A 27,364-nucleotide genomic window follows, 5' to 3' on the forward strand; every position below is an offset into this window, starting at 1 on the left:
AGGAACTATCATAAAGACAATGTCCACTCGTTTCAAATTTCTACTTTCTCGAGTTCTTTACTGATCGATAAGCTACCGATACTTCTTAGCACAATTTCTGACGTGATAATTTTCTAATAGAAATGCTACCAGAGATGCCGGCAAACGCGTAGGTGCGTGTCATTCATCCCCCGAAAAGTTGGCCTAACCTTGACACCCGGCGCACTACCTTCAATGGAAAGCGGTATGTGACGAAAAATTACCGTGAACCCGCTAGCCGAAATCGGACTTCTCTCCAGCTTGTTCGCACAGGACGTCACTCGGACGAGGTTCTTAACACTGACAGAACGGTTGAAACATATCACAGTGCAGAAATTCGGATTGTTACGTTCGGAGGAGCGGCGGAGGAGGTGGAGGATCGTGAATCGAGCAGCATGGACGGGAAACACGACGAATAGTAGCCGGTTCCTCCGTTCCCGGACAACTATCGTTCTAACCCACGACTTCCCGGTCGTTCGTGCAGCTACGTTTCGTTCGTTCTCGACGATGTTCAATCCCCACCCTCGGGAGTACGCGCTACAACACCGGCTCAACTTCTCCCCCTACCCCCGGAGGAGAGCAACCCTCCGCCACCTTCGCGCAAGAACCACCCTCGGTGGCGCCTTAAGCCGCCCTCGCAAGTTGCACCACGTCGCCGGCAGATCGCACCAGCGGAACCAACGCCGACGGATCGATCGTCGTGACGTCACGCGACCACGCAAGCGTCGTCGACGCGATATTACCGCGACGTATCGTTACGACCACGACACCACGTCGCCGTCTTCCTTTCAAGATACCGCCGAGGGGGCTACTGTCTATCGATCATCGATGTCTTATCGATAATTTTATTACTGCCATACTCGAAGCGGTCGATTTTTCGTTGATCAAGGTTTGAGTTCTTAGGAGATCTTTTTATTGTCAATTTTACTTGGAAATTTCGCTTCACGGTTTATTAACCCTTTGTACGGAACGGTTTTGTTGGAAGCTTAACTTTAAGCTTGCTAAATGCACTTTGAATCTCGTGGCGCAGTCGTGGTTTACTTGTGGGTCTTGTTAAAATTTTTGGTACTTGCAAGTGTGATAATCCTGGTTTGAAGATAAAATTATATTTTGTTTGTTTTTCTTGCTTTCTTTGTTTTCATATTGTAGAACTCGTTAGTTCTCACCCCTCTGATAAATTAAGGGGTTAATGTAACAATTTTTAATTTGTTCACTAAATTTATAGTGTTATGTGATATATAGTTAAGAACAAATGTAACATGTACAGAATGTGGTAACAGAGAATTATGGCAACCACGATCTCGTAAATTTTTAGGGATTTTTGGAAACTACAAATTTGAGGGATTAAGAACTTGTACGAGGATTTACGGATGCGAAAATTTGGGTATTTAGTGATCTAGGAATTTGATGCAGGAATTTGTAGATCTAAGGATTTGGGGCGTGGGAATTTGCGTATGTAGGAATTTGGGGATGTAGGTATTCGGGGATGTAGAATTTGGGGGATCTAAGGATTTGGACCAGAAACTTAGCAAGTGGAAACTGGAGATCTAGGGATTTGAGAATGGGGAAATTTGGGAATGTTGATACTTCGAAATCTACAAATTTAACAAGGGTGCAAATATGTAGGATATATTTCAAGCTTGTAAATGTTTAATAAATGTACACAGGGGTGTGTATGTCGAATAAATATGTTCAACCTTGTGAATATGTAATAAATGTGTTGGAGATGGTAATGATCTAATGAATGTATTCAAGCTTGTAAATACAAGATAAATTTACTCGAGGGAGAAAATGTTGAATAAATATATTCAAGCTTGTAAATATATATATTAAATGTACTCAGGAGTGTAAATGTTTAATAAACATATCCAAGCTTGTAAATATCTAATAAATATATATAAGCTTGAAAAAATATATAATAAGTATACCCAAGGGTGAAAATATCTAATAAGTATGCCCAAGCTTGCAAAAATAATTTAATAAATATACCCAAGCTTGTAAATATCTAATAAATATATATAAACTTGAAAAAATATAATAAATATCCTTAAGGGTGCAAATATCCAATAAACATATTCAAGCTTGCACATACACAACAAACACCCCAAAATTTGTACACATCCAATAAAAAATAACCACAGATGTAAATATATAAAACATCCAATTGTACATACAGTATTTATCTAACAGTTTTTATTATCTCACGTGAACCAAAGTAACTCGTTTGAAAACTGCCAAGGTACAACTGGAAAAGTTACATTTAGAAAAGCAAACACTTGGATGCAAACGCGTCGAAAGGGACACGAATCCTTCAGTGATCTGGTTACTATTGCGACAAGTCGAAAGGACAATACGAAGCACTGTTGACTAAGGACAATGGCGCTTATCTTTCTGCATACGACCACGCCGAGAACCGACGTCTCCACTCTGGCTTAAATTGATTTCGCGCCCTGCTGCTTGCGCGCTTACAATTGTTTCATACTAAGGACCGATGCACCGAGACACTCTATCCCTTCGAGTTAACGTATATTGTCTTCAGAATTTTACTTTTACAGTTCATGTCTAAACTGTGTGCAATATAAGATCTTTTATTTTTATTTTTAGAATTTTATTTTTTTAGTTTTTGAAAGATTGAATTTATTGTATCTGTTGGGGGTGTTGATCTATTTGGATGTGTGAAATCAGTAAAATATCAAATTTGACAAGTATCAATTTTTAAAATATAAGTTTGTCACACCTCAAACTTCAAAATCTCAAACTCATCAAATATTAAATCTCTCCAATCTGAAGTCTCCCAGGTCTCAGGTCTCCCAGATTTCAAGTCTTCCAGATCTCAAGTCTCCCAAATTCCAAATCTTTACAAATTCAAAATCATTCAAATCCCAAATCTCCCAAATCCCAAATCTCCCAAATCCCAAATCTCCCAAATCCCAAATCTCCCAAATCCCAAATCTCCCAAATCCCAAATCTCCTAAATCCCAAATCTCCCAAATCCCAAATCTCAAAAATTCCAAATCTCCCAAATCCCAAATCTCCCAAACCCCAAATCTCCCAAACCCCAAATCTCCCAAATTCCAAATCTCCCAAATTCTCAAATCTCCAACTCCTCAACCTAAAAACGCCCCAATCCATATATCCACCCTCCCTTACAAATAACCCATATTCTTTCCACCTAAAATCCTGCCTAAACCTAACCTAATATAACCTAACCTAGCCATCAATCCCACCAAAAAATCCTCTCACACTTTCTTCCCATCCATTAAATCATTGGTCACTCCCAAAGCCTACATTATTCATCCTTCACAGGATAAAAAAAGGGAGCAACTATGCAGCAAAAGTAAAAGTGCTCGCCAGAGTAGGATTAAAAGCGCGAATAAGATAGAGCAAGCGGGAAGATAAGTTTCTCTGGTGTTGCTGGAGGATTCGTAATCGTCGGAATATGCTTTCAGGGTTCGCCTTCTTTGTTGGTGCCCTCGGGCTGTTTTATGGGGTCCTCGATGACGAAGTGGAAGGATGCAGAAGGGTCGTACTAACTGACGGGGGTGAGTATATTGAATTTCCGAAAAGCGCGTCGGGTTTCAAGCGGATGATACGCGGCTTGCTTATGCCAAACGAGTTAGTGATGCTGGAGAGGGTCCAGGATACTCCTCCAACTGTTTTCTACGGAAACACGTGCGTGTGTGTGGTCTAATGGCTGTTTTGGACGAACACCAACGCAAGATTAGGGTTACTGGATCTTTGATTCGATGAAGATGGAATTCGTTTTACAATAATTTACAGAATTTTTTTAATTTTGTGATATGTCTTCTGGAATTTTTTAATTGTTTTCAAGCTTCTTTTTTGAGGTGATAAATTATGAAATTTGTTTAGTTTATTAATGTACTAAATTATCAAATTTTGTCATGTCTAAATACATAAGTTTGCAAAATTGGTTCTTCTTATGTGTGAGTATGTAAATTCTCAAATCTTCCTCAAGTTCTTGACTTCAAGATACTACAAGTTCTTTCACAATCAAATTCCCCAAATTTAAAATATATCTGAACAAATAACTGTTCAAATCATTTGAATAGAATACAAATAACTTTGTGAACTTTGCTAGTTTCCCAAGCATCTAAACCAGACACAGGATTCATGCTGCCTAAACAATGTCCATTTTCATAAAACAAAAAATACAGCAATAACATAACCTAAAACATGTACCCCATCTACTTCAATATATACTGGCTGCACCTACACAAGTTAATAAACAAATTTCCTAAATCAAACAAATCTAAAATTTTTGCAAAACTTTCTTTTCAAGAAATTTCAAGATTATTCAAGCTAAGTAAAGAACACGTGTTCGGCATAAAGAGTTGCAGCAGGCTCCCGATATTTATTCCCATCGACCGCATTAGAATCGTTAAGTAGTTTCCTCTAAATTATTGTGATTGGTCGAACCTCCCTATCGTGTTCTATATTCCAGCGAAAATTGCAGTACACTTTCTTATCTGTTGGACTGTTCGGGCACATTCGCGAGGAATTATTGTCGTTCGTCCAATAGAATTTACATGGACGACACGTACGAAGGAAATCAAATGAGACTGAATGGCTGAACGAGGCGAACTGGACACGCTTCAACGGGATTCTATTCGACCGAGACGAATCCAAACTCAATGCGGTGAATCTAATCGAAATGATCACCACTGACCCATTTCTCGCTTTTTCTCCGCCATTTTCCACCGTCCCTCCCTCTTCTCTCATTTTGCCAACCTTTTAATCTCCCGTATCGATACTGCCTCGACGTTATTAAATTCTACGTTCTCGTTTTGTCTTCGTCTGTCAAATATACTGGTCGTCTCAAAAGATGTGTGACACTTCTACTGTATTAAGCAATTTGTAAAAAGCAATCATACAAAAATTTTACATCAAAAAATAAGTTTGAAGAGTATAAGAATGAATTTCAATAAGAGTACAAGTATAAATATAACAGTGTAAGACAAAATTTTTGAGAAATTCTCAATGTATTCGTACAAGAATAACAGAGAGAAAGTTTCTGTTCGATTAGTAGATCTGAATTAACAAATATAAATATTAAAATCGTTGAAGTACTTTGATAATTTTGTAACTGTACGTGTATAATTTTTTAAAATAGATTTTGTGAAAAAAAGATGACGGAGGAAGTATGTAATGATCCGCCATTTTGATGAGGTATTTGAGTTACTTCAAGATTGAACTAAAAATGAGAAAGGTTTCTTGAAATTATTGTAACATTAATCTTAATGTTTTTACATCTTCAGTTAATGTTATAATAAATAATAATTAAAATAACTCACTTTTACATTTATATAATAACAAAATAAATTTTTCTAAAATCCAAAATATTCTAAAAACCAAAAATATTTAAATAAAGAATGAAGTCCTTAATTATTGTGTGTCGACAATAAATTGAATAAAAATTTAAAAAATGAAAAGCCAATGAAAGGTGAGATACACCGAAAGAAAAGTAAAGAGAAATATAAAATGAAATGAGGTACGAAGAGATTAATTAAGCAGAATCTGTAAGGTTAGTTTATTCAATCGAAGTAATCCGCGTAACCAAAGATAACTACGCTAAGCTGAGTCGAGCTGAGTAATTGGAGGCCCGTACGAAATTAGCCCTGCAAATTTCGTCTAATTAAAGGCCATTAGTAAGTGCTGGCACGACTACTCTTCACTGCATGCCGTATTAAGTCTGATTCAAACGTTGCATCGCAGACTTCGCGAAGTGATTCACGCCAGACTGACTTAACATCAACCAACGATGCGTGTATCGCTACTATTTTCAAAGCTAATTTAATCACTCACATTCGCGTCTTCGTCTACTTTAGTTTTAATTAATTGCTCACATTTATTTTCGTTCGACTTTTTTTTTCATATGAAGTTTAAACACTCGATTATATTTTAGGATTGTAAACTTCTTTTTGTAAATGAAACATTAAATTATTTTTTTTTTATTAAAAATCAATAAGAATCAATGAAAATTAATTAATAGTATGATAGATTGTTTGTAATAGGGTATATTTCATTTTTAAATGCAATTTTAACAATGATTTTAATTAATATTTTTACTTAAACAGTGTCTTCAATTTATATTTTTATTTCAACAATGATATTAATTAATATTTTTACTTTAACAGAGACTGATTAATATTTTTATTTTAACAATGATTTTAATTAATATTTTTACTTTAACAACCATTTTAAATAATATTTTTATATGAACAATTGCACTGAATAATATTTTAATTTTACTATATTAAATACATTAATATCATATTTCTTTTTGAATACAAAATTTGAAATTGTACTGTTTTAAATAATAAAAAATTGCATTTTAGTAAAATTGATATAGTGATACTTTAAAATAAAGAATGTTGAACATGTTATTTTTATGTCTGATACTAATATTCATATGTGTATACATTCATATGATGTGATATTCATTTTTGAATATTATAAAACATTGATCTAATATTCATTTACAATATCATATATAATATTTCATATTTTATGTATAATATTTGTATGTGCATATTTTATATGTTATATAATATGTTCACGTACACATGTACATATACATATGCTATTAGCACTGTCTGTACATTATATGTACATATGTTATGAACAAAATTAATGAACAATTTTTCTAACAATTTTAAAAATGATTTTTAACAAAAGAGATTATGTTACATCAATGAATTGCAAATAGTCTTCATACATTTTAAGAGCATATGTTACGTACAAAATTAATGAACAATTTTTTTAACAGTCATAAAAATGATTTTTAATAAAAGTGGTTATGTTACATTAATAAACAGCAAATAGTCTTCATATATTTTAAGAGGGTAAAAATATGAACTGGTCGGAGTATTAGATATCACAATGGAGTCCACGTGCGCAGACAAATCTGGCGACTTACATTTCATGTTCACGTGGGGATTGTGACTCGTACAACGTGCCACCGAAACCCGTGTTATATACCAAGAGGTAATGAGATACACTTGTCGAAATAAACGGGAGGAAACGTGTATAATGAAGTGTGCTTTAACTTCGATCTCTGCACACAGGAGCTTGAAACCTCATCAAGATAATTGAATTAATTTGCTTCTATCAATTTGTACATTCGAGAGTGTTAGAGTAGTAAACATTTCTCGAGTTGTTTCATTCGAAGATGCACTCTAGTACATACGTTTATCTAAGACATTTAAACGTGGACAAAGATATTTCGAAAGAAGAAGATTGATAATACACGTTCTTGCGCAAAGGCGTAAATGAATTACCGAGCGAAAGACGGATGAGAGGACAAAGTATTGATTAGCGAAGCATGTTCGTACTTAAAGTTTACAAGCTTCTGGTTCAGCAGTGAAACTCGCTTTTACAGTAATTTTTTATTTTAATTAGGGTATTATGTTTTTTTGATTGCTTAAGGAAACTCAGCTTTCAGATTTTTAGATTTTTAGGTTTTCAAATTTTTACACTTTTAAATCTTTAAATTTTCAAATTCGTGAGGTCTCAATCTTACAAATTTCAAAACTTGAAAATTTTTAACTTATCAAATTCTTGGTGTTCCAGATTTCTAAATTTTCAGATTTCCAGATTTTCAAATTTCCCACTCAACAAATTCACAAATTCTCAAATACCAAACTCCCCAAATTCACAAATTCTCAGATACCACCCTTCCCAATTTCACGAATTCTCAAATACCACACTCCTCAAGTTCATAAATTCTCAAATACCACCCTTCCCAAGTTCACAAATTCTCAAATTCTCAAATAACACACTTCCCAAGTTCACAAAATCTCAAATTCTCAAATTCTCAAATACCAAATGCTCAGACCTAAATCTCTAAATCTAAAAGTTACAAATTCAAATTACCTAATCCCCCAAACTCCCAAACTCCCAAACTCCCAAACTCCCAAGCTTCCCAACTCCCAAACTCTTCATCTCCCAAACTTAAACTTAAAAATCCGCAAAATTGTCCCAAATCCCAAAATCCCCAAACCTCGAAACCAGTATCCCAATATTTCAACCCTACAAAACGTCCTACCTAACCCTACCTAAAATTCCCGTATCTGAACCCTACTTCACACAGTGTCCGAATCTCGCACTCGTTTCACGTCGACATGAAACGTTTCCCAGCGTTCATAAACGTGCACTTACCTCTCGTGATCGTGGCCATAAGACGGATTGATTCTCCGAGCGTACAAGGAAGCACCACCCTCGGACATGTAACCGTCGCATAAATCGGACAAAGTTCTGCTGCCGACGGTCATACCACCGCGAAGAACTTCTCCGTCGCTGAGATAACCGGAGGCGACGTCGATGTCCGCGTAATCGTGACCGACATGATGATGAGAGGAAGAATGAAGAATCGTATATTGTCGAGCGGTCGTTCTGCTGGGCAAAGTCTGCAGGGCTCTCGCGCCCGGCGTGTAACCGCGGAGCAGGGGTTGCATGGGTTTCACCGTCATTTCTGCCTCGTCGTCCCCCATTGAACCCCCTCCGCAACTCGAACTTTCGGACAGTACCTGCAACATAGGCTGAATTAACGCTTTATTTCAATATTTACTAGTACAGGTATTAGAATAGACTAATGCTAAATTTATGTATTTGAACTCTAGGTCGATGTTCGCAATATAGGGTGAATTAACGCTTTTTTAATATTTATACATGGAAATTATTATAGATTAATGCTATGTATTGCAACTTTGGGCGATGTCTACAACATAGGATGACTTAATCGGTTTTTTCAATATTTATAGGTAATTACAAATTGAAAGAGATCAATTACATTTATGTATGGGATGATGTCTGCAACATAGGCTGAATTAAAGTTCTGTTTCAATATTTATAAGTGAACACAAGTTGGAGCAGATTAATACTACATGCACAGAATTCATCAAATTGGTGGATCTCAGATTTTTTATTTTAAGAAATCTTGGTCAAAATGTATGTTAGTGGTGAGATGAAGAATCATTGTGTAAACTAGTTCATGTATTATCCACTATTTCTTCTTATAGCACAGTATCAATTTAAATATAAATAGTCGTTAAACGTCTAGACCTACAGTTTTAACCTAAAACCCTATTTCTGATTGGTATTTATATTTTAACTCCTTGAGGTAGATGACTTTGACAAAAATAAAAATTTGCACAGAATAAAACTGTGAATAACATAAGCTGACTATTAAAGCGTGTGACTATTCTGTACAATTCTATATAACAATTTTAACTTTTGGAGGTGGGTTAAAATTCCACCACTCAAATAAAGCAAGAGGTAGAACAGTTAACACCTAGGTAGATAAAACACCTAATCTCAAAGAGTACAATGTGTAAATACAGTATATTAAGGTTGAACTTAAGTAACCTAAGTTCAGAAATTGTCGAATGGATAATTTGTGGAGCCTGAAACGAGTATCCATAACAATGTGAATAAATATATATCTAAATTTCCATAATTATCCCTCAAAACGAAAGGGGAAAATGGTAGCTCCAAAGCATATTAATCTCCTCCGAATCAAGTGTCCTTCACACTTCGGCCGACACTTCAGCATAGAGTACTTCACGTTAGCTCCATGCATCCCCATCACTATTATCATTTGATACCATACTGATCTCTAGTCATCCTCTGACATAAATTGACGGTTACAAGACATCGTTCGAAGCGTATAAAAAGTAGCAAGTGACACGAAGCAGTCATATCCACGAAACTACTAACCTTCTCCATCTGCTCGAAGGTCGTGTCGATCTTTCTATTAGGTATTGTCTTGATCTCACTCCCGCTCTCGCTGCTAGGCCTATAAATAACGCTGCTATCGCTGGAGTTGCTCTGTCCGGTGCTGTTCGAGTTGCTGTGCGAGCTCTCGGACATGAGATCCGAAATACTCGGCATAGGTGACACCATTGCAACGGTGTTCGGGTCGAGTTTGCGATGCAAAGCGTCTGCCTTCAATTTCGTGGGCGTCGCAACGCCGGCAATGCTGTTTTCCTTCGGCGGTTTCGAGGTGCCTTTCACCAAGGCCGTGGGCTTCGGAATGCTGGAGCCGGGGCTCCCGGAAGCGTTCAGCGCGGAGCCCTGGAGCGGGCTGCCGAGAACCGGAAGCTGCTGCTTATTCTGGCCAAAATTCAGCGCATTCGAGAGCTGTTCCTGAGACGGCGCATTGTTCGGCTGAGTCGAGCCGTTTTCTTGAATGGTCGCCATTTTCGCGTCTATCGTTGTTTCCGGGTTGTGACGAGGGGAGGAGGGCGGTGTTTGCTTTCTGTTCGCGCGTTCCACTTCTTCATTCGGGGCTTTAGCTTTCGTGGGCAAGCTCGCGTGTTGTTTGGACGGGCTACCGTTGTCCAACGTCACCGAATGATTGTTCGTCCCCACATTCTCGACGATCTCCTTCTGCCTCTCGATCGCGGACTTCTCCTCCGACAAATTAGCTTGATTCATCATGGACAGCGCGTGGTCATTATTCTCGATACGCGTCTCCTCCTGATCAGGTTGCTTGATCATCCCGTTGGAGTTGCTCATCAACCCCTTTTGCATCAGGACATCCTTGTTCAGGCCGTTAGGCGGCACCTTCACGCTCTGCAGCTGTATCTTAGCGTCCGGTATCTTCGGCAACTCCATCTTCGGCCTTGGTGGCTGCTTCACAGCCTCGTTCTTCGCGATGTTCTTCGCGTCCTGCGCATTGATCTGCTTGCCAGCCAGCATCGAAGGATTCGGCTTCTGCAGCTGGCTGACCGGTTGCTGCTTCAACAGATCCTGCAGATTCGGGGACTTCTTGTCGGCAGCCAACTTCGTGCCCACCCCACCGATCTTGCTGCTGAGTTTGACATCTTCCAGAGGTGGATTATAACTCAGCAATTTGTCAGCCGCTCCTTTCGTTCGGGCGATCTTGCTTTGCCCTTTGCTCTGCTCCTTTCTGGCGGTTTTCGGGCTGGCTTGTTTGGTCGGCTTCGTGGACTGCAGCTTCGATTTCAGGGCACGGTTCTTCGGAGACTCCACCTGAACCCTGCTCTGGTCGCATAGAGATGTTGAACTGTCGGAGTGCTCTGATCTCGCTGAGGAGAAACCGGAGGAACTCGATGTACGTTTCGATACTCCGGATGAGGCTTTACCGCGGTCTTGATTCTTTTCTTTGTTGTTGAAGAGTTTGAACTTGTCCAGGACGGAGTTCTTGTTCTGTTGGGTTGGCGGACCTGATGAGGCGTACGGAGACTGCTGGCTGCCCCTCGTGCCCGTTGGTTTGCCCACCGTTGATGTGCGAGGACTGAAATGTTTTAATTTTTCGTTAAACATTTACATAATATTTACACATTGTATTTATATAATGTATGTACACATTGTACTTAGACAATGTATTTACATATTGTATTTATTCAATGTATTTACATATTGTATTTATTCAATGTATTTACATATTGTACTTATACAATGTATTTACACATTGTACTTATACAATGTATTTACACATTGTACTTATGCAATGTATTTACACACTGTACTTATACAATGTATTTACACACTGTATTTACACAATGTACTTACACATTCAATTTATACAATGCATTTAAACATTTATTTACACAATATATTTAGCAAGTGATTTTTATTTATCAAACATGTATGTGATCGATGTTTTACAAATTTCAAAAATGAAAATGGCAAGAAATATGAATGAAAATGTAAATATAAAAAGTGAAATCAAAAAGCAGACTAAATGGGAAAATTATTTATAGAGACAAATTAAATGTAAATAAAAAAAAAAGTAGACTAAATGGAGAAGTGTTTTAAGAATGTTATTTACCTCGGCGTAGTAGCTGCGGTTTGTCTGTTGGTTGAATTTTGATTTCTGGGTTGAGGAATGAATGAGAGTCCACCTTGAGGTGGTTGTTGTTGACTTGGACTTGTGCTTCTGGAGCTGCTAGCACTTCCGATGCCACCGTTTCCGTGTTTCAATCCACCTAGAACACGAAGCAATTTATATAATTTAATTTGCTATTCGTATTGAATGTTGTGATAAAATATTAAATTATTCAAAGATATCAAATTTCCATAGGTCTCCAACTAGTTTATTAATTTAATCATCAAACACCTGTTAACTTTGCTCCATCGCAATCGTAAAAATTCAAAGTGCATTTAATGACAGTTTCGATGAAAATTAAATAGAAGTTTTAACAGAAAGGTACTAAAGAAAATAAAAAACCTACAAATTAAAATAAAATAATAACTAAACCCAGTAAAATAACAGTAAACAAGTAAACCAAGATTCAGAAGTTAACAGAACAGAAGAGTAAAATCATTCTTCTAATTAATACCAGAAACTTTTTTAAACGGAGAAAAATGTGTCCATTCATTTCATATTATGGAGCATGACTAAGAACGAAGATAGAGAGCTAAGAACAATGATAGAACAAAGCATGGCTAATCCCAGCGAATACTCTAAGAAACAGTGAAAAAGGAGTTTCACAATGGACGAAGAACAATCGACGACGTTTAATAGCAATGAAAGTACCGATACTCTGTAAAATGCCTATTATAAGCCAGCTCATAATATTTCATTAAACGATTCACGATAAATGCTCGCCGATTTCGTCGTCCTTCTCTATCGTGTTCGCTCTGCCATTGGCCGCAACTCAATAAAACGATCATCGGTCGCCTCATTATGCGGCCATAGTTATAATATTGTCAACAGTGACGTCGATAGTATTATCGGTCCCACGGGCGAATGGAAGATTTGTTTTGGACAAATTTTTAGGGTAAAAATTCATTTATGATCATTCAAATTTAAGGATCATTTAAGTGTTTCATATTGGATCGTTTAAAAATTCTGAAATTTGTATATCGACAAGTTTAATAAATTGCCAAGTAAATTGATGAACAATAAATTAATAAATTTAATAAATAAATAAGTTTAATAAATTTTCAAGTGCAATTGATGAATGTTCAAATTGAAAAACTGAAAAGTTGAAAAGTTGACAAGTTTCTGAAAGTCTAATGTTTGAAGTTTTTAAACTCTCAAGTTTTCAAGTTAAAATTCTTTCAAGTCACAATTTGTTAAAATTCTAAAATTTCCAAATCTCATAATTCTACAATTTTTAACTTCTCAAACTTTCAAGTTTCAATATTTTTTAATTTTTTAACCCCAAATCCTTAAGTCTCCAAAGCTCTTGGATTATTTAGAGAGTCTCTTAAATCTCTAAATTAGCTCGAATTCTCCAAATCTCTAAATTCTCAAATCTCCAAATCTCCAAGTCTACAAATTCCCAAATCTGCAAATTTCCAAATTTGCAAATTCCCAAATCTCCTAATTCCCAAATTTCCAAATTCCTAAATCTCCAAATTCCCAAAACTACAAATTCCTAAATTTGCAAATTCCCAAATCTCCCAATTCCCAATCCTCTAAATCTCCAATCCTCCAAATCCCCAAATCTCCAAATTCCCAAATCTTTAAATCTCCAAATTAAATTCCCAAATTTCCAAATCCCCCAATCCCTAAATTTCCAAATTAATAAATTCCCAAATTATTAGATCTCTAAATTATAAAATCCCCAAATCCCCTAACCTCCAATTCTCCAAATCCCCAAATCTCCAATTCCCCAGATCCCCAAACCTCCAAATCTCCAAATCTCTAAAACTCCAAATTCCCAATTCCCCAAAAATCCCCAAATCCCCAAAATTTTCCAACCTCAAAAAATCCCAAAATCTTCAAATATAAAAATACACAAATTCCAAATCCCCAAATTAGCAAATATTCAAACATCCTCTTCAAATATCGCCAAAAGCAACATTTCCGTCCACAGGAATAAAACCACCCTGAAAACTGTATCCACCGTAGCTCATCAGTAATTTAACCGAACGTCCAATACTATCGAAACAAATGTCAACTTTGTCTCGGGGCTCTCCAAACTCTGTCGACGTGCTTTGAGCACGCTCGTAAATAAGTACGCGAACTCTTTGACTGTGTCTGGGAAGTATGAGCTGTTCGCAGATAAAATAAACCGCAGACCGAGTGCAGAACATTCACGTGACAGCATGCGTTTACCGTGCATCGTGATTAATCCGCTAACCCTCTGCTCGTTGCTCAATCTGTCACCACGGCAATCACAGACATTGTTCCCACCGAGTAATTTGCGAGTTATCGTTAGGCAAGTTTACAATGTGCTTAACTTAACCGATAATATCTCGGCGAGGCATGTTTTTAAGTATTACAATTTAACGAGAGGATAATGCATGTGTGACGTGAGGGAGATTTGTGTTCGATAAACTTTTATGTATACAAATTTTTTAATTAGTTAAGGATCAGTTAAATGTTATGTGTTGAAGTATTTTAAAATTGTGAAATTTGTTGAAATTGAAAAATTAAGAAATTTGCAAGTTTCTAATAGTGTGAACTCTCAAGCTCTCAAGCTCTCAAACTTTCAAACTCTCAAACTCTCAAACTCTCAAACCCTTAAACTCTTAAGCTCTCAAACTCACAAACTCTTAAACTCTCAAGCTCTCAAGCTCTCAAGCTCTCAAGCTCTCAAGCTCTTAAACTCTCAAACTCTCAAACCCTTAAACTCTCAAACTCTCAAACTCTCAAACTCTTAAGCTCTCAAACTCTCAAACTCTCAAACTCTCAAACTCTCAAGCTCTCAAGCTCTCAAGCTCTTAAACTCTCAAACTCTCAAACTCTCAAACTCTCAAATTCTCGAACTCTTAAACTCTCAAACTCTCAAACTTTCAAACTCTCAAACTCTTAAACTCTCAAGCTATCAAGCTCTCAAGCTATCAAGCTCTTAAACTCTCAAACTCTCAAACTCTCAAACTCTCAAACTCTCAAACTCTCAAACTCTCAAGCTCTCAAACTCTCAAGCTCTCAAACTCTCAAGCTCTCAAACTCTCAAGCTCTCAAACTCTTAAGCTCTCAAACTCTCAAACTCTCAAACCCTTAAACTCTCAAACTCTCAAACTCTTAAGCTCTCAAACTCTCAAACTCTCAAACTCTCAAACTCTCAAACTCTCAAGCTCTCAAGCTCTTAAACTCTCAAACTCTCAAACTCTCAAACTCTCAAACTTTCAAGCTCTCAAACTCTCAAACCCTTAAACTCTCAAACTCTCAATCCCTTAAACTCTCAAACTCTCAAACTACTCCAAAAAACTTGCAACCCCAAAACAAAATCCCTTAAACTAGCAAAAAAAAAAAAAATAAGAAGCAATTAGTTCACTTAGATAGAAGTCTAGTTATTACACTAAGGAGATAGAATTGCAGAATAGACTGTACAGCACATCTAAATTGCTGGAATGAAGATCCCTTGATAAATTTTAATCTAGAATCTAGATCATGAGCAGCTGCTTTATCCTGATCCACGTTACCAGCCAGCTGGCTCAAGTTATGTAATTTATTGCTCGTGTCGTTGCATTGTTTTATGTCTATAATTAACTGGAAAACAGAGAATAACTCATTCGCGACTGACAATTCTAATCCCTCGTGTGATCGTGATAATCACAGTGTGGCTGATAATTTTACTTCGTAGAACTAGCTAATACTCTTTTCCTGTTTGTATACGTGTATATTAACGTATATTCTCTTGCGTGGGCGTTGAGAATTATTTTAATTTAGTTTTTAACTGTTATCTTTGTAATTTTAGTTTATTTTTTTTACGTGTTACCATCTAATTTTCAATTTTTACTTTTGTAGTTCTTATTTATTTTTTTTTATTTGTTACGTTTATAGTTTTTATCTATTTTTTAAGTGTTACATTTATAGTTTTTATTCATTTTTCTGACTGTTACTTTCTCATAATTTTTATTCATTTTTCATTTAAAAATTAGTGTATATTTAATATTCGCTGCTTTGATATTTCTGTATAAAAATTAGATTCATATGTGAAAGAAATTATGTGGTAAATAACTCCAGAACGAAACCTTTAATTGTAATGAAAGATATGTAGGATCAATTTTAATGAACCCTGATAGCGAATGTATTAAATCAATTCGTTAATGCCGCTCTCACATTCGATCGTCGTTGTAATCTCGACGTTCGCGATCATTCTTCATTGGCACCGGTGCTGACACTGATTCGCCGTAATAACGGAGCCTAATTCGGATCAACTCAATTGTCCCTACGTGATACACAAATCGACCAGATACGAGATAAACGACCGATCGTTGGGAACGAAGAAATCTTAATATCTTGCGGTTCCCCTGCAAGGGTCCTTTATTAGTTTAACCCTTTATCCATCTACATTCCAAATTTCCGCAGATCAAGAGGCCAAGAGAATTTGTAGAATTATTAAGTTTTCAAATTTTTTAAATTTCAAACTTTCAAACTTCCAAACTTTGAATCTCCCAAATTTTTAAATTTCTAATTTTCTAAATTTCCAAATTTCCAAATTCCCAAAATTTCCAAATTCCCAAATTTCCAAATTTCCAAATCTCCAAATCTCCAAATTCCCAAATTTCCAAATTTTCAAATTCCCAAATTTCCAAATTTCCAAATTCCCAAATTCCTAAATTCCCAAATTCCCAAATTTCCAAATTCCCAAATTCCCAAATTCCCAAATCTCGAAATTCCCAAATTCCCAAATTCCCAAATTCCCAAATTTCCAAATCTCCAAATTCCCAAATTTCCAAATTTCCAAATTTCCAAATTTCCAAATTTCCAAATTTTCAAATTTTCAAATTCCCAAATTTCCAAATTTCCAAATGATCAAATTTCCAAATTCCCAAGTCTCCAAATTCCCAAATCTCCAAATTTCCAAATCTCCAAATTCCCAAATCTCCAAATTCTCAAACCTCCAAATTCCCAAGTCTCCAAATCCCTAAATCTCGAAATACCGAATCATCCAAATTTCCAATCCTCCAAATTCCCAAAATCCCAAAATCCCAAAATCCCAAAATCCCAAAATCCCAAATTTCAAAATCCTCCAATAACCCCAAAGAACCACAGAAACAAATCATACTAATCAAGACCCACAACGACCATAAACCTCAACAATCAATGCACCCATCCCTAAAAAAATAAAACCCGAACAAAACACATGAACAGAACATAATAATCAATACCCATGAAGCACATAACTAAACCATACTATACGTATATCACAAACCAATAAATCACTGAAACATATATAGTCCAATGAAGTATAGAAATAAAACATAAATCAATAATCTATCAATTGGATCTGCTCGAGGACTTATGGAATCGTAGCCGTAACTTTGCCGCCCAATCGAAAGCTCGAGTCACGTGGGTGTCGTAATAAATTCGATTCCTTTTTTATCACTGGATTCTGCGGGGATGCTGACAAAGAGATAAAGGAAGAAGAGGGAGAGACGGGATAACGTTAAAACGTGACCAAGCATTAGAGGCTGCCTGTCACGAGAATGATTCATCGAAAGTCAGATCACGAACGATCGATCTTGCAAGATTATTAACGACATCTTCGCTCACAGAATTCTCAAACGATCGTCGAAAACCGAGATGCACAGAAACCACCTGCACCAAAGCGCTTTCACGAGCGATTACTTTTTTCTTTGCGATCCGTCAAACGGATCCAGGTGTTTCCGCGAGCGTGTATGGTTATGTTAGGTGCATGAAGTATTTAGTATTCGAGCTGTTGCAAAAACCTTGCATATATTTGTAAACGAAATGCAATGAGGTGTATGGTTAGGTTAGGTGCATCAAGTGTTTAGTATTCGAGCTATTGCAAAAAGTTTGCATGTATTTATAAATGAAATGCAATGAGGTAGACAGGATAGGTTAGATTATGCTGCGTTCATTTACATTTGGAGGTTATGTTACATATTTAGTGATCAAGTTTAATTTAGAATTATTGTAAAATTATAGTATTTACGATTTTGAAGGTTTTTCATCTGTAGGATTAATTTTTTAACTATGTAGATTTTCCCAAAGTCTCAAATCCCAAGATTCTCCAATTTCCAAATCCCCAAATTCCAAAATTTTCGAATTCCTATATCTCCAAATTCCACGAATCCCCAATTTCACGAATTCCCAAATCCCACGAATCCCAAATCCCACGCATCCCAAATCCCACGAATCCCAAATCCTACGAATCCCAAATCCTACGAATCCCAAATTCCACGCATCCCAAATCCCACAGAATTCAAATTCTACCGATCCCAAATTCCACAGACCCCAAATCCCACAGACCCCAAATCCCACAGATTCCAAATTGCACGAATCCCAAATCCCACGAATCCAAAATTCTACGAATCCCAAATCCCACGAATCCCAAATTCCACGAATCCCAAATCCCACATATTCCAAATTGCACGAATCCCAAATCCCACGAATCCAAAATTCTACGAATCCCAAATCCCACGAATCCCAAATCCCACGAATCCCAAATCCCACGAATCCCAAATCCCACGAATCCCAAATCCCACGAATCCCAAATCCCACAAATTCCAAATCCCACGAATCCCAAAATTCCCAAATCCTGATATTCCAAAAGTCCCCAAATCCCTAAACCCCAAAATCTCCAAAACCCCAAAATCACCAAATCCCCAAGTCCCCAAATCCCCAAATCTTCAAATACTCAAATTCCCAAAATTCCCAAATCCCAAAATCCCAAAATCCCAAAATCCCCAAATCCCCAAATCCCCAAATTTCTAAATTTCTAAATTTTCAACCTTCAACCTCCCCACACCTCTAAAAATACCGACAAAGTGATCGTCTAATCAATCAATCTTGAAACTTCAAATTACCATCCAATAATTGTGATCAAAGTCTACACATCAAACGTTCGATCACTCAATTTTCGAGCGTGTCGGTAGAAGTTTGCTTTACGAAGCTTGTTACTTTCTATCTTTAGGAAGGTACACACTCGTTGTGCAACATGTTTCAAGGGTAACTGAAATAGCGATTCTCTCTGTGAAACATTGCCATGTCCGTTTATCGATCAAGTCCGCTATCGAGTGCTTCCCAAACATTAGCTAGGGAATCGTATTCATAGTTGGCCTAGTTGCGGTCCACGCTGTTTAATTACAACCCTGTGAATCTAGTTGCCAGACATTTCACGGTGGTACACAGGAATGTTGCTATTCAAATCTCTCCTCAATATTATGCGTTCCAATCTATATATTCTTAATTACAAAATAATTTATCTTAAAAGTATTCTAAACAAACGTACTATCGATTGTCTTACAAGTTTTGAGAGTTAATAATAAATGTGAACTATGAAAACATTCTGAATATTGTTTAAATGGAAACTATTATACGGAACAGTTAAGTGAACCATTAGATTACTAATTAATTAGCTGTACTTGACATAACTGTTCCAACGATGCATGACAACGCGTTGCGAATAATCAAATGAAGTAACTGAAACGATTAGAATGGTATCGACACAAAATTGTTCTATGAACTTCGAGATTGTATATCAAATTTTATTAGCGAAGTACTTGCAGTAAAATAAATAGAAATGTATATATGTATTGTTTATTGTTTATTCATTATGTGTGTATGAATACGTATGTGTATATGTATATGTGTATGTACGAATATGTGTACATATGAAGTTGTATATGCATATGTGTATGTATGAATATATATATGTATGAATATATATATGTATGCAGGCATATGTGTATACGCATATGTGTATGTATGCACACATATGTGTATATGCATACGTGTATGTATGAATATGTATATGTATATGTGTATGTATGAATATATATATGTATGCACATGTATGTATACATATATGCATATGTGTATGTATGAATATGTATATGTATGCACAAGTATATGTATATGTATTTCTATATGTACGTACACATATGTGAATATGCATTTATTTTTTAATATTACGTACCGGGCTTTTTAAATGCAAAACTAAAACTAAATATATATACATTTGTCTATGAAGGCATATGTACATGTATGCACATGTATATATATACATGTGTATATACACATATATACACGTATATACACATGTGTACATGTACGTACATGCATACATACGTATATACATATGTATACATTAATAAAATATAAAAGACTTGCAACGATGATTGTTGAATAAACAATTTTTAATAAAACCCTCTGCTAATTGCTAGTTAAAAAGCCAACACCGTCAAGAGGAGAGTTTTAATTAACAAGGGAAATGTTAAAGAGTTAACAAGGTGTACGTAAAACACGTATCACATAGGAAAGTCACAAACTTTAATAACACACGTATTAGGCGAAACTTGTTGCGCATTCATGTCAGTGAACGCGTGCGAAAAACGTGCTTGCACTTCCTCCGAGTACACTGTTTCAAACTTTACTTTGTTCTAATTTCACCCTCTCGTCCCGCCTAACACTCGCCCGGCTACTTACAAATGCTTCTCTAACAAGCATGCAAATATTTTCCGTGTTTTATGAAAATCCTTAGTTAACTTTTCTACTCTGATGTGAGAAAACTTCTCTTGGAACAGATTCGGTATTAGCAAGCATTACAATTTTAAATCGAAACGATTCTATAGGGATTGTTGAACAATGTGAACGGGATAAAGTTCATCTTTTTTATTTCAAATAAGAGAATTTGAGATTCCCACACTTTCGAATTCTCATATTTCATGTCTCTTGAATTTTATAATTTTTTAAGTTCTGAGAGATTTTTGTGATGTTTGGATTTGGTAAAATTCTGTGTGCGAGATTTGTAATTTTGCAGATATGAGTATTGTTAGATATCACTTCTGATTTCAAGACATCTAGAATTAGTTTCAATTTCTGAGTAATTATTTTTTGTGATATTTGGATCTTGTGAAATTTATATTTTGGATTTGTAAATTTGCAAGATGTGAGTATTGTTAGATTTCACTTTTGACTTCAGACATTCAGAATTAATTTCAATTTCTGAGTAATTAATTTTTGTGATATTTGGATTCTGTAAAATTTTACATTTCAGATTTGTAAATTTGCAAAAAGTGTGTATTGTTAGATTTCACTTTTAACTTCAGACATCCAGAATCAACTTCAACCTTATGCACTAAAACAATTCACAAGAATTACCTATTACCTATATCTCGACTAGAAATCTCAGTTCTAAATAGACCCAGAGAAATTTTAGTCCATGAATCATTAAATTCGAAAGTCATTAACTGTAATTACCATTAGTGCAACGATTGCACCATTCGATGAACAGCAAAGGTGATTCCTTAATAGCCCCACATGTTTTATCTCTTACCAAATCACACGAAAACGCTGTTACTGTACAGTTGAACTCCTTATGTGAAATTAAAGAAAATATCTTTGTGAAATTAACTCAAATGACTGCGTGATATTTAACGACAATATATCTCAGTGAAGTTAAACAAAATTCCTGCGTGACGTTAAACAAAACATCTCCGTGAGATTGAAAAAATGTCTGCGCAAAGATAAACAAAATATATGCGTGACGTTAATCTAAATATTTATGTGAAATTGGAGAAAATGTCTGCGGGAGGTTAAACAAAATATTTTTGTTTATTGAACAAGATTTCTGTGGTAAGTTTAAAGTTTTCTTAAAATCTTAGATTATTAAGTTTCCAAATTCCCAAATTCTCAAATTGTCAATTTCCCAAATTTCCAAATTCTCAAATTCTCAAATTCTCAAATTTCCAAATTTCCAAATTTCCAAATTTCCAAATTTCCAAGTTTCTAAATTTCCAAGTTTCCAAATTTCCAAATTTCCAAATTTCCAAATTTCCAAGTTCCCAAATTCTCAAATTCTCAAATTCTCAAATTCCCAAATTTTCAAATTCACAAACCCCCAATTTTCCAAATCTTCAAATTCCCAATTCTCCGAATTTCCACTCCTTCAAATTCTCAAGTCTCCAAATTCTCGATCATCCAAATTCCCAATCATCCAAATTCTCAATCATCCAAATTCCCAATCATCCAAATTCTCAAGTCTCCAATTTCCCAATCCCCCAAATCCCTAAATCTCCAAATTCCCAAATTTGCAAATTCTCAAATCTCCAAATTCCCAATTCTCCAAATCTCTCAAATCTCCCAAATCTCTCGAATTTCCCAAATCTTCCAAATCCTAAATCTCTCAAATCCCCAATACCTAAATCCCCGATCCCTAAATCACCGATCCCTAAATCCCCGATTCCTAAATCCCCAAATCTCCAAACCTCTGCATCACCAAATTATCCACACAATCACAACACCTCCACCCATTCTCCTCCCATCCTCACCGCCAAATCTATCATTCGCACAAAGAATAAAATAAATTACCGTATATGAGATATATTTTCGCAAAAGGAAGGAGTACGAGTGACACTTTTGAACCGATTCGCAAGCAATCGCAACCGCACGTCCACTCGTGCTCTCGTTCTAACGTAAACTCGTGCTTGCATTTTGTGCGAGTGCACTAGCCGCTTCGTACCACACTCCACACCACGCTTCTCCTTTCCTCCCTCCTTTTGTTTCGCTCGTGTACCGAGACTGCATCGAGGGAACAACCGGCAGCGGTTTGCATTAGTGCGTCTTTAACGGTGTACGAACTCATAAGGGTATTGCATCGCACGCGAGTATGTGCGAGTGCATATCGCGAGACATCGAACATGTGCGTGTGTGCGCCGCGCGATTGACAGGCCAAGGTGATTAACTTCACCGGTGATGCTGACTTCAGTTTTCTCGCGAATAACAGTCATCTTTCCCAGACAAAATAACCATTGCTTTGCGAATTTTTTGATAAAAGGAGAGACGGTCGAATGTTTAGAAGCTTCTTATTGCAAGTTGCGTAATTTGTTAAGGTTTCTTGAAATTTTGTCTGGGATGAAATATTGAAATCTTTTTAGCGAAATTCATCATTGTGTATGTTAATTTAGTTGAAAATTCAGTCCAATTATTATGAATTAAAAAAATTTCATTACAAAATCAATTTTGTTTAAATAAGAAATATTATCAAGTTGCAAAGAAATTTGTTCAGAGAAATCTTGTTTTATCACCGTTTATCAATTTCGTAGTTGCAATTTCTCGGAACAAGTATTTAAAAAACAATGTGGAAATTTATGTATAGTCCGATATGCAAACACAATTGAATAAACCATGTCCGATAACAATTCTTTGTTATTATTGTTACGTATTAAGATTATCGAATGTGAAGATATAATTACATATACTCATATGTGTAGTGTACACTCATATGTTATAGTATATACTCATATGTGTTGTACAACTCATATGTTTTAGTGTATATTCATATGTGTTGTACAACTCATATGTTTTAGTGTATATTCATATGTGTTGTACAACTCATACGTCATAGTGTATTTTCATATGTGTTGTACAACTCATATGTCATAGTGTATACTCATATGTGTTGTACAACTCATATGACATAGTGTATATTCATATGTGTTGTACAACTCATATGTCATAGTGCATATTCATATGTGTTGTACAACTCATATGTCATAGTATATATTCATATGTGTTGTACTACTCATATGTTGTAGTGTATACTTATATATGTAATGCAACTCACATGTTGTATTATATACTTACATGTCATGGTAGAAATCCATACGTTATAACACAATATCCAAAATAAAAAACAATACTGTAATACATGCCATATGAAATACACATCTTGCATGTAAAAAAATACATCATAAATCACATATTACATAAAATTTCAAAGAATCTCCAACCTTTTAACCCAGACTATATTTATAATAGAAGCTCTGAAGTTTTAATCAAGCATTGACTCCTGCCTAAGAAATAAAGTTTATCTGCTACGAGCAAAGACCCAGGGGTCAAAGCAGTCTTTGAAGCGAACACGATGGAAGAACACGCCGAAGAAGAAAGCTAAAATGATCAGGTTCAGGAGTCGAATTACGGGTCAAATCACCCCGTGTGTCTAAGTTAGGGATTAGGAGAGCCCTTAGAATTTTTGTTGGCCCACCTCCTGCAACAGCCACGTGATTGGACTCTTTTACGATGACTAAGCAACCTCTTTTCAAAGAAAAACTTCAGGAGAGATACAAAGAGAATAACCGCGATACCTTTTTCAAAGGCTCTGTTCTCGGTTATGTGATAAACCTGAATTCCAGGATTAGGGTGGAGTGAGTCATGCTTTTCTAGCTTTGAAGAATATTCTCTTTTAGAGAGATAGATACGGAGTATTTTTGGAGGAATATGTAGAGGATTTTTTAAAGAATTATATGGCAAGGGTGAAGAAATGGGACATATGAGTGGTTTTTATGTATTTTCTGTTTTTAGTGGTGGTGGTGGCTGAAGGATTTTGGCAAAGTGTTGTGATACTTCATTGCTAAATTAGTGAGTTAATAAGTTACTAAGTTACCAAACCATCAGATTATTTAATTATTAAGTTGCTAAATTTGACAACTTGAGAATTTCACAATCTGGGAATTGGACAATTTGGGAATTGGACAATGTGGGAATAGGACAATTGAGGAATTGGAGAATGTAGGAATTGGACAATGTGGGAATTGGACAATGTAGGAATAGGATAATTGAGGAATTGGAGAATGTAGGAATTGGACAATGTGGGAATTGGACAATGTGGGAATAGGACAATTGAGGAATTGGAGAATGTAGGAATTGGACAATGTGGGAATTAGAGAATGTGAGAATTGGACAATTTGAGAATTTGACAATTTGAGAATTTCACAATTTGAGAATTGGACAATGTGGAAATTAGACAATGCGAGAATTGGACAATTTGGGAATTGGATAATTTGATAATTGAACAATTTGAGAATTGGACAACTTGAGAAATTCAAACTCTGAGAATTTTTGAATATGAAAATTTAGGAATTAACCTTATAAAAAATTTCTAAATATGGAAACTTAGCTTTTCAATTCAGAAATTTCTACATTTGAGAATTTCTAAATCGCTCAATGTGAAAATTTCTAAATTACAAAATTTCTCAATTTGAAAACTAGCCAATCTTCAATTTGAAAACTAGCCAAATTTCCTCCTTCATTAATTTATAATTTTCCAACATCAAATCTGCAAAACATCGAGCTTTCTAAACCAACCACAATTATCCCATCTACAAATTTCCCAATTTTAAAAATTTTCCAAATGTTCCAAATTATCTAAATTTAAATTTGTAAATTTGAGAGTAGCCCACATGTTCAAAAATGTTGTAAGAGTGATCGGTATCAGATCAACGCATCAAAGCGATTCGAGGATCAGCAGTGATTGAGTTCCTGAAATTTTGCAGGGGTATTGAACGGTGATTAGTAGAGGTATTAGGGTCTTTATTCGGTGGCATTGAGCTTTTACGCGATTGGTATGGACAACGATGAGTAAGTACTGTGAGGGTCCGCATGTCGATTAGGAGATTAGATTGCAATTAGCTGGTCGTGTCAGCTGACCGTATTCAGGACAACGAGCTTCTGGGAATGGTCCAAAATGCACCGACTAATTTGCTACTCTTTGTATTTTCTGATGGCTAGCTTTTTTCTTCTGCGACAGTGATGAAGCATCACCTATGACAGCTGACATAGGCAACAATTTATTTGGTACTTTTTTTTAAGATGTTTGTTGAAATATTTAATACTGGTATTGTTTTAATATCTATAGTACTGTATTATTTATTGGTATTCTTTTAAGATATTTAGTATGATGTTCATTACTGGTACTCTTTAACACCTTTACTATTATATTAATAAATAGCATAGGACATTTGGTGATTTGGAAAATTGAAAATTTGCAAGCTGGAAAATCTAGAAAATGGAAATTTGAAAATTTGCAATCTGAAAACATGGAAAACAGAAAATTTGCAAGGTGCTAAATATGGAAAATAGAAAATAGAAAATTTGCAAGGTAGAAAATCTGGAAAATGGAAAATTGGAAATTTGCAAACTGGAAAATTTGAAAAATAGAAAATTTGCAAGCTGGAAAATCTGGAAAATGGAAATTTGAAAATTTAGAAGTCAAAGCATTAGAAAATTTGGGAAAGTGGAAATTGGCGAGGTGAGAAATTTGGAAAATTAGGAAATTAGAAAATTGAAAATTTGTAAATTGGAAAATTTATACATTTGCAAAATTGAAAATTTTCAAGTTGGAAAATCTGGAAAATTGAAAAGTCGACTATTTGCAAGTTGGAATATTTGGAAATTTGGAAAGCTAGAAATTTGCAAATTGAAGAACTCGTAAATCTGTAAACTTAAAATTCCCAAACCAAAAAAATAAAAAAAATGCAACATCAAATCTATAAAATTTCACAACTTTTCAATCAAATCTTTCTACCAATCTAAACCACCAATTTCCCCCAATTTCCCAAAACCGAATAACACACCAAATCAAACAATCTCCCAAAATATCACAGAATATAAAAACAATTTCCGTTCGAATAACCTTCCTCACTCTGGAACATCAAACACAAAGTTCCTCCAGGTGAAGGAAATTGAGGGTGAAAATAAAACGTTGAAAGTTCACGAGCGCTTTTCTGATCGCTCGAACGATCGAAATTTCCAGTCATTTCAATTTCGCAATCGGTACCGATCGACTCGTGACAGTGCACGTGTTTTTTTCTCTCTTCTTCGGGGAGTTCACGCACGTGCGGCCGTCGATACGAATTAGAGTCAGGGGTGAATTGAACAAAGCGGGTGCACAGTAGTCTCTTCTAGCTATGTCCCGTGGGATCAGCTTAAGTCCTGAAGGCTATTGGGAAGCGGTTGACTCATAAGTCCACGCGAATTTTAGCCTCCTTTCCTGTCAATCTTTCTTTGCTTCCGCGGATTAATTAGTCATCCTCTTAATGCAGTAATTGGGGATTTATCGTTGATATTGAGAATACTGGTCAAATAAAATTTAGATCGCTGGTAGATCATGTACAATTATAGCAAGGTTTCAATTTGAAAATTTATAAATTTTAGGTTTCTGTATTGCTAAATTACTGTATTTTAGGTTTCTGTATTGCTATAAGTCACAGTATTTTTAAATTATTAGTACAGAATAAGTTTAAATTTCTGTATGAACAAATTAGGAAGTTTCATGTATGTTATAACACATATATACACACACGTGTATACATATATAAAGCATATATAAAATTATATAGACATACGTTATAATATATGTATACACACATGTATAAAATTATATAGACATACGTTATAACATATGTATACACACACGTATTAAATTATGTGGACATACATTATAACATATGTATACACACACATATAAAATTATATAGACATACGTTATAATATATGTATATACACATGTATAAAATTATATAGACATACGTTATAACATATGTATACACACACGTATTAAATTATGTGGACATACATTATAACATATGTATACACACACATATAAAATTATATGGACATACGTTATAATGTATGTACATACACACGTATAGA

At 35.5% G+C, this 27,364-nt stretch overlaps 1 protein-coding gene across 13 annotated transcripts in view; it reads right to left on the reverse strand.

The window, feature by feature from the left end:
• The window catches only part of sick (sickie), a 295,306-nt gene that overhangs the window by 87,589 nt on the left and 180,353 nt on the right, over positions 1-27,364 (reverse strand). For 10 of the 13 annotated variants that reach the window (XM_076531057.1, XM_076531062.1, XM_076531054.1 and 7 more), the window contains 3 exons: positions 11,834-11,990; positions 9,754-11,296; positions 8,197-8,576 (listed from right to left, as the gene is read on the reverse strand). In XM_076531057.1, the coding sequence (XP_076387172.1) occupies positions 8,197-8,576; positions 9,754-11,296; positions 11,834-11,990 (2,080 nt within the window). Of the gene's footprint in view, positions 1-8,196; positions 8,577-9,753; positions 11,297-11,833; positions 11,991-21,133; positions 21,274-22,243; positions 22,373-27,364 lie in introns of those variants that run through there. The other 3 variants (XM_076531064.1, XM_076531063.1, XM_076531053.1) reach the window with 3 other exon arrangements.

Source organism: Megachile rotundata, chromosome 4 (genome assembly GCF_050947335.1).
Source record: "Megachile rotundata isolate GNS110a chromosome 4, iyMegRotu1, whole genome shotgun sequence".
Lineage (NCBI taxonomy): Eukaryota > Metazoa > Arthropoda > Insecta > Hymenoptera > Megachilidae > Megachile > Megachile rotundata.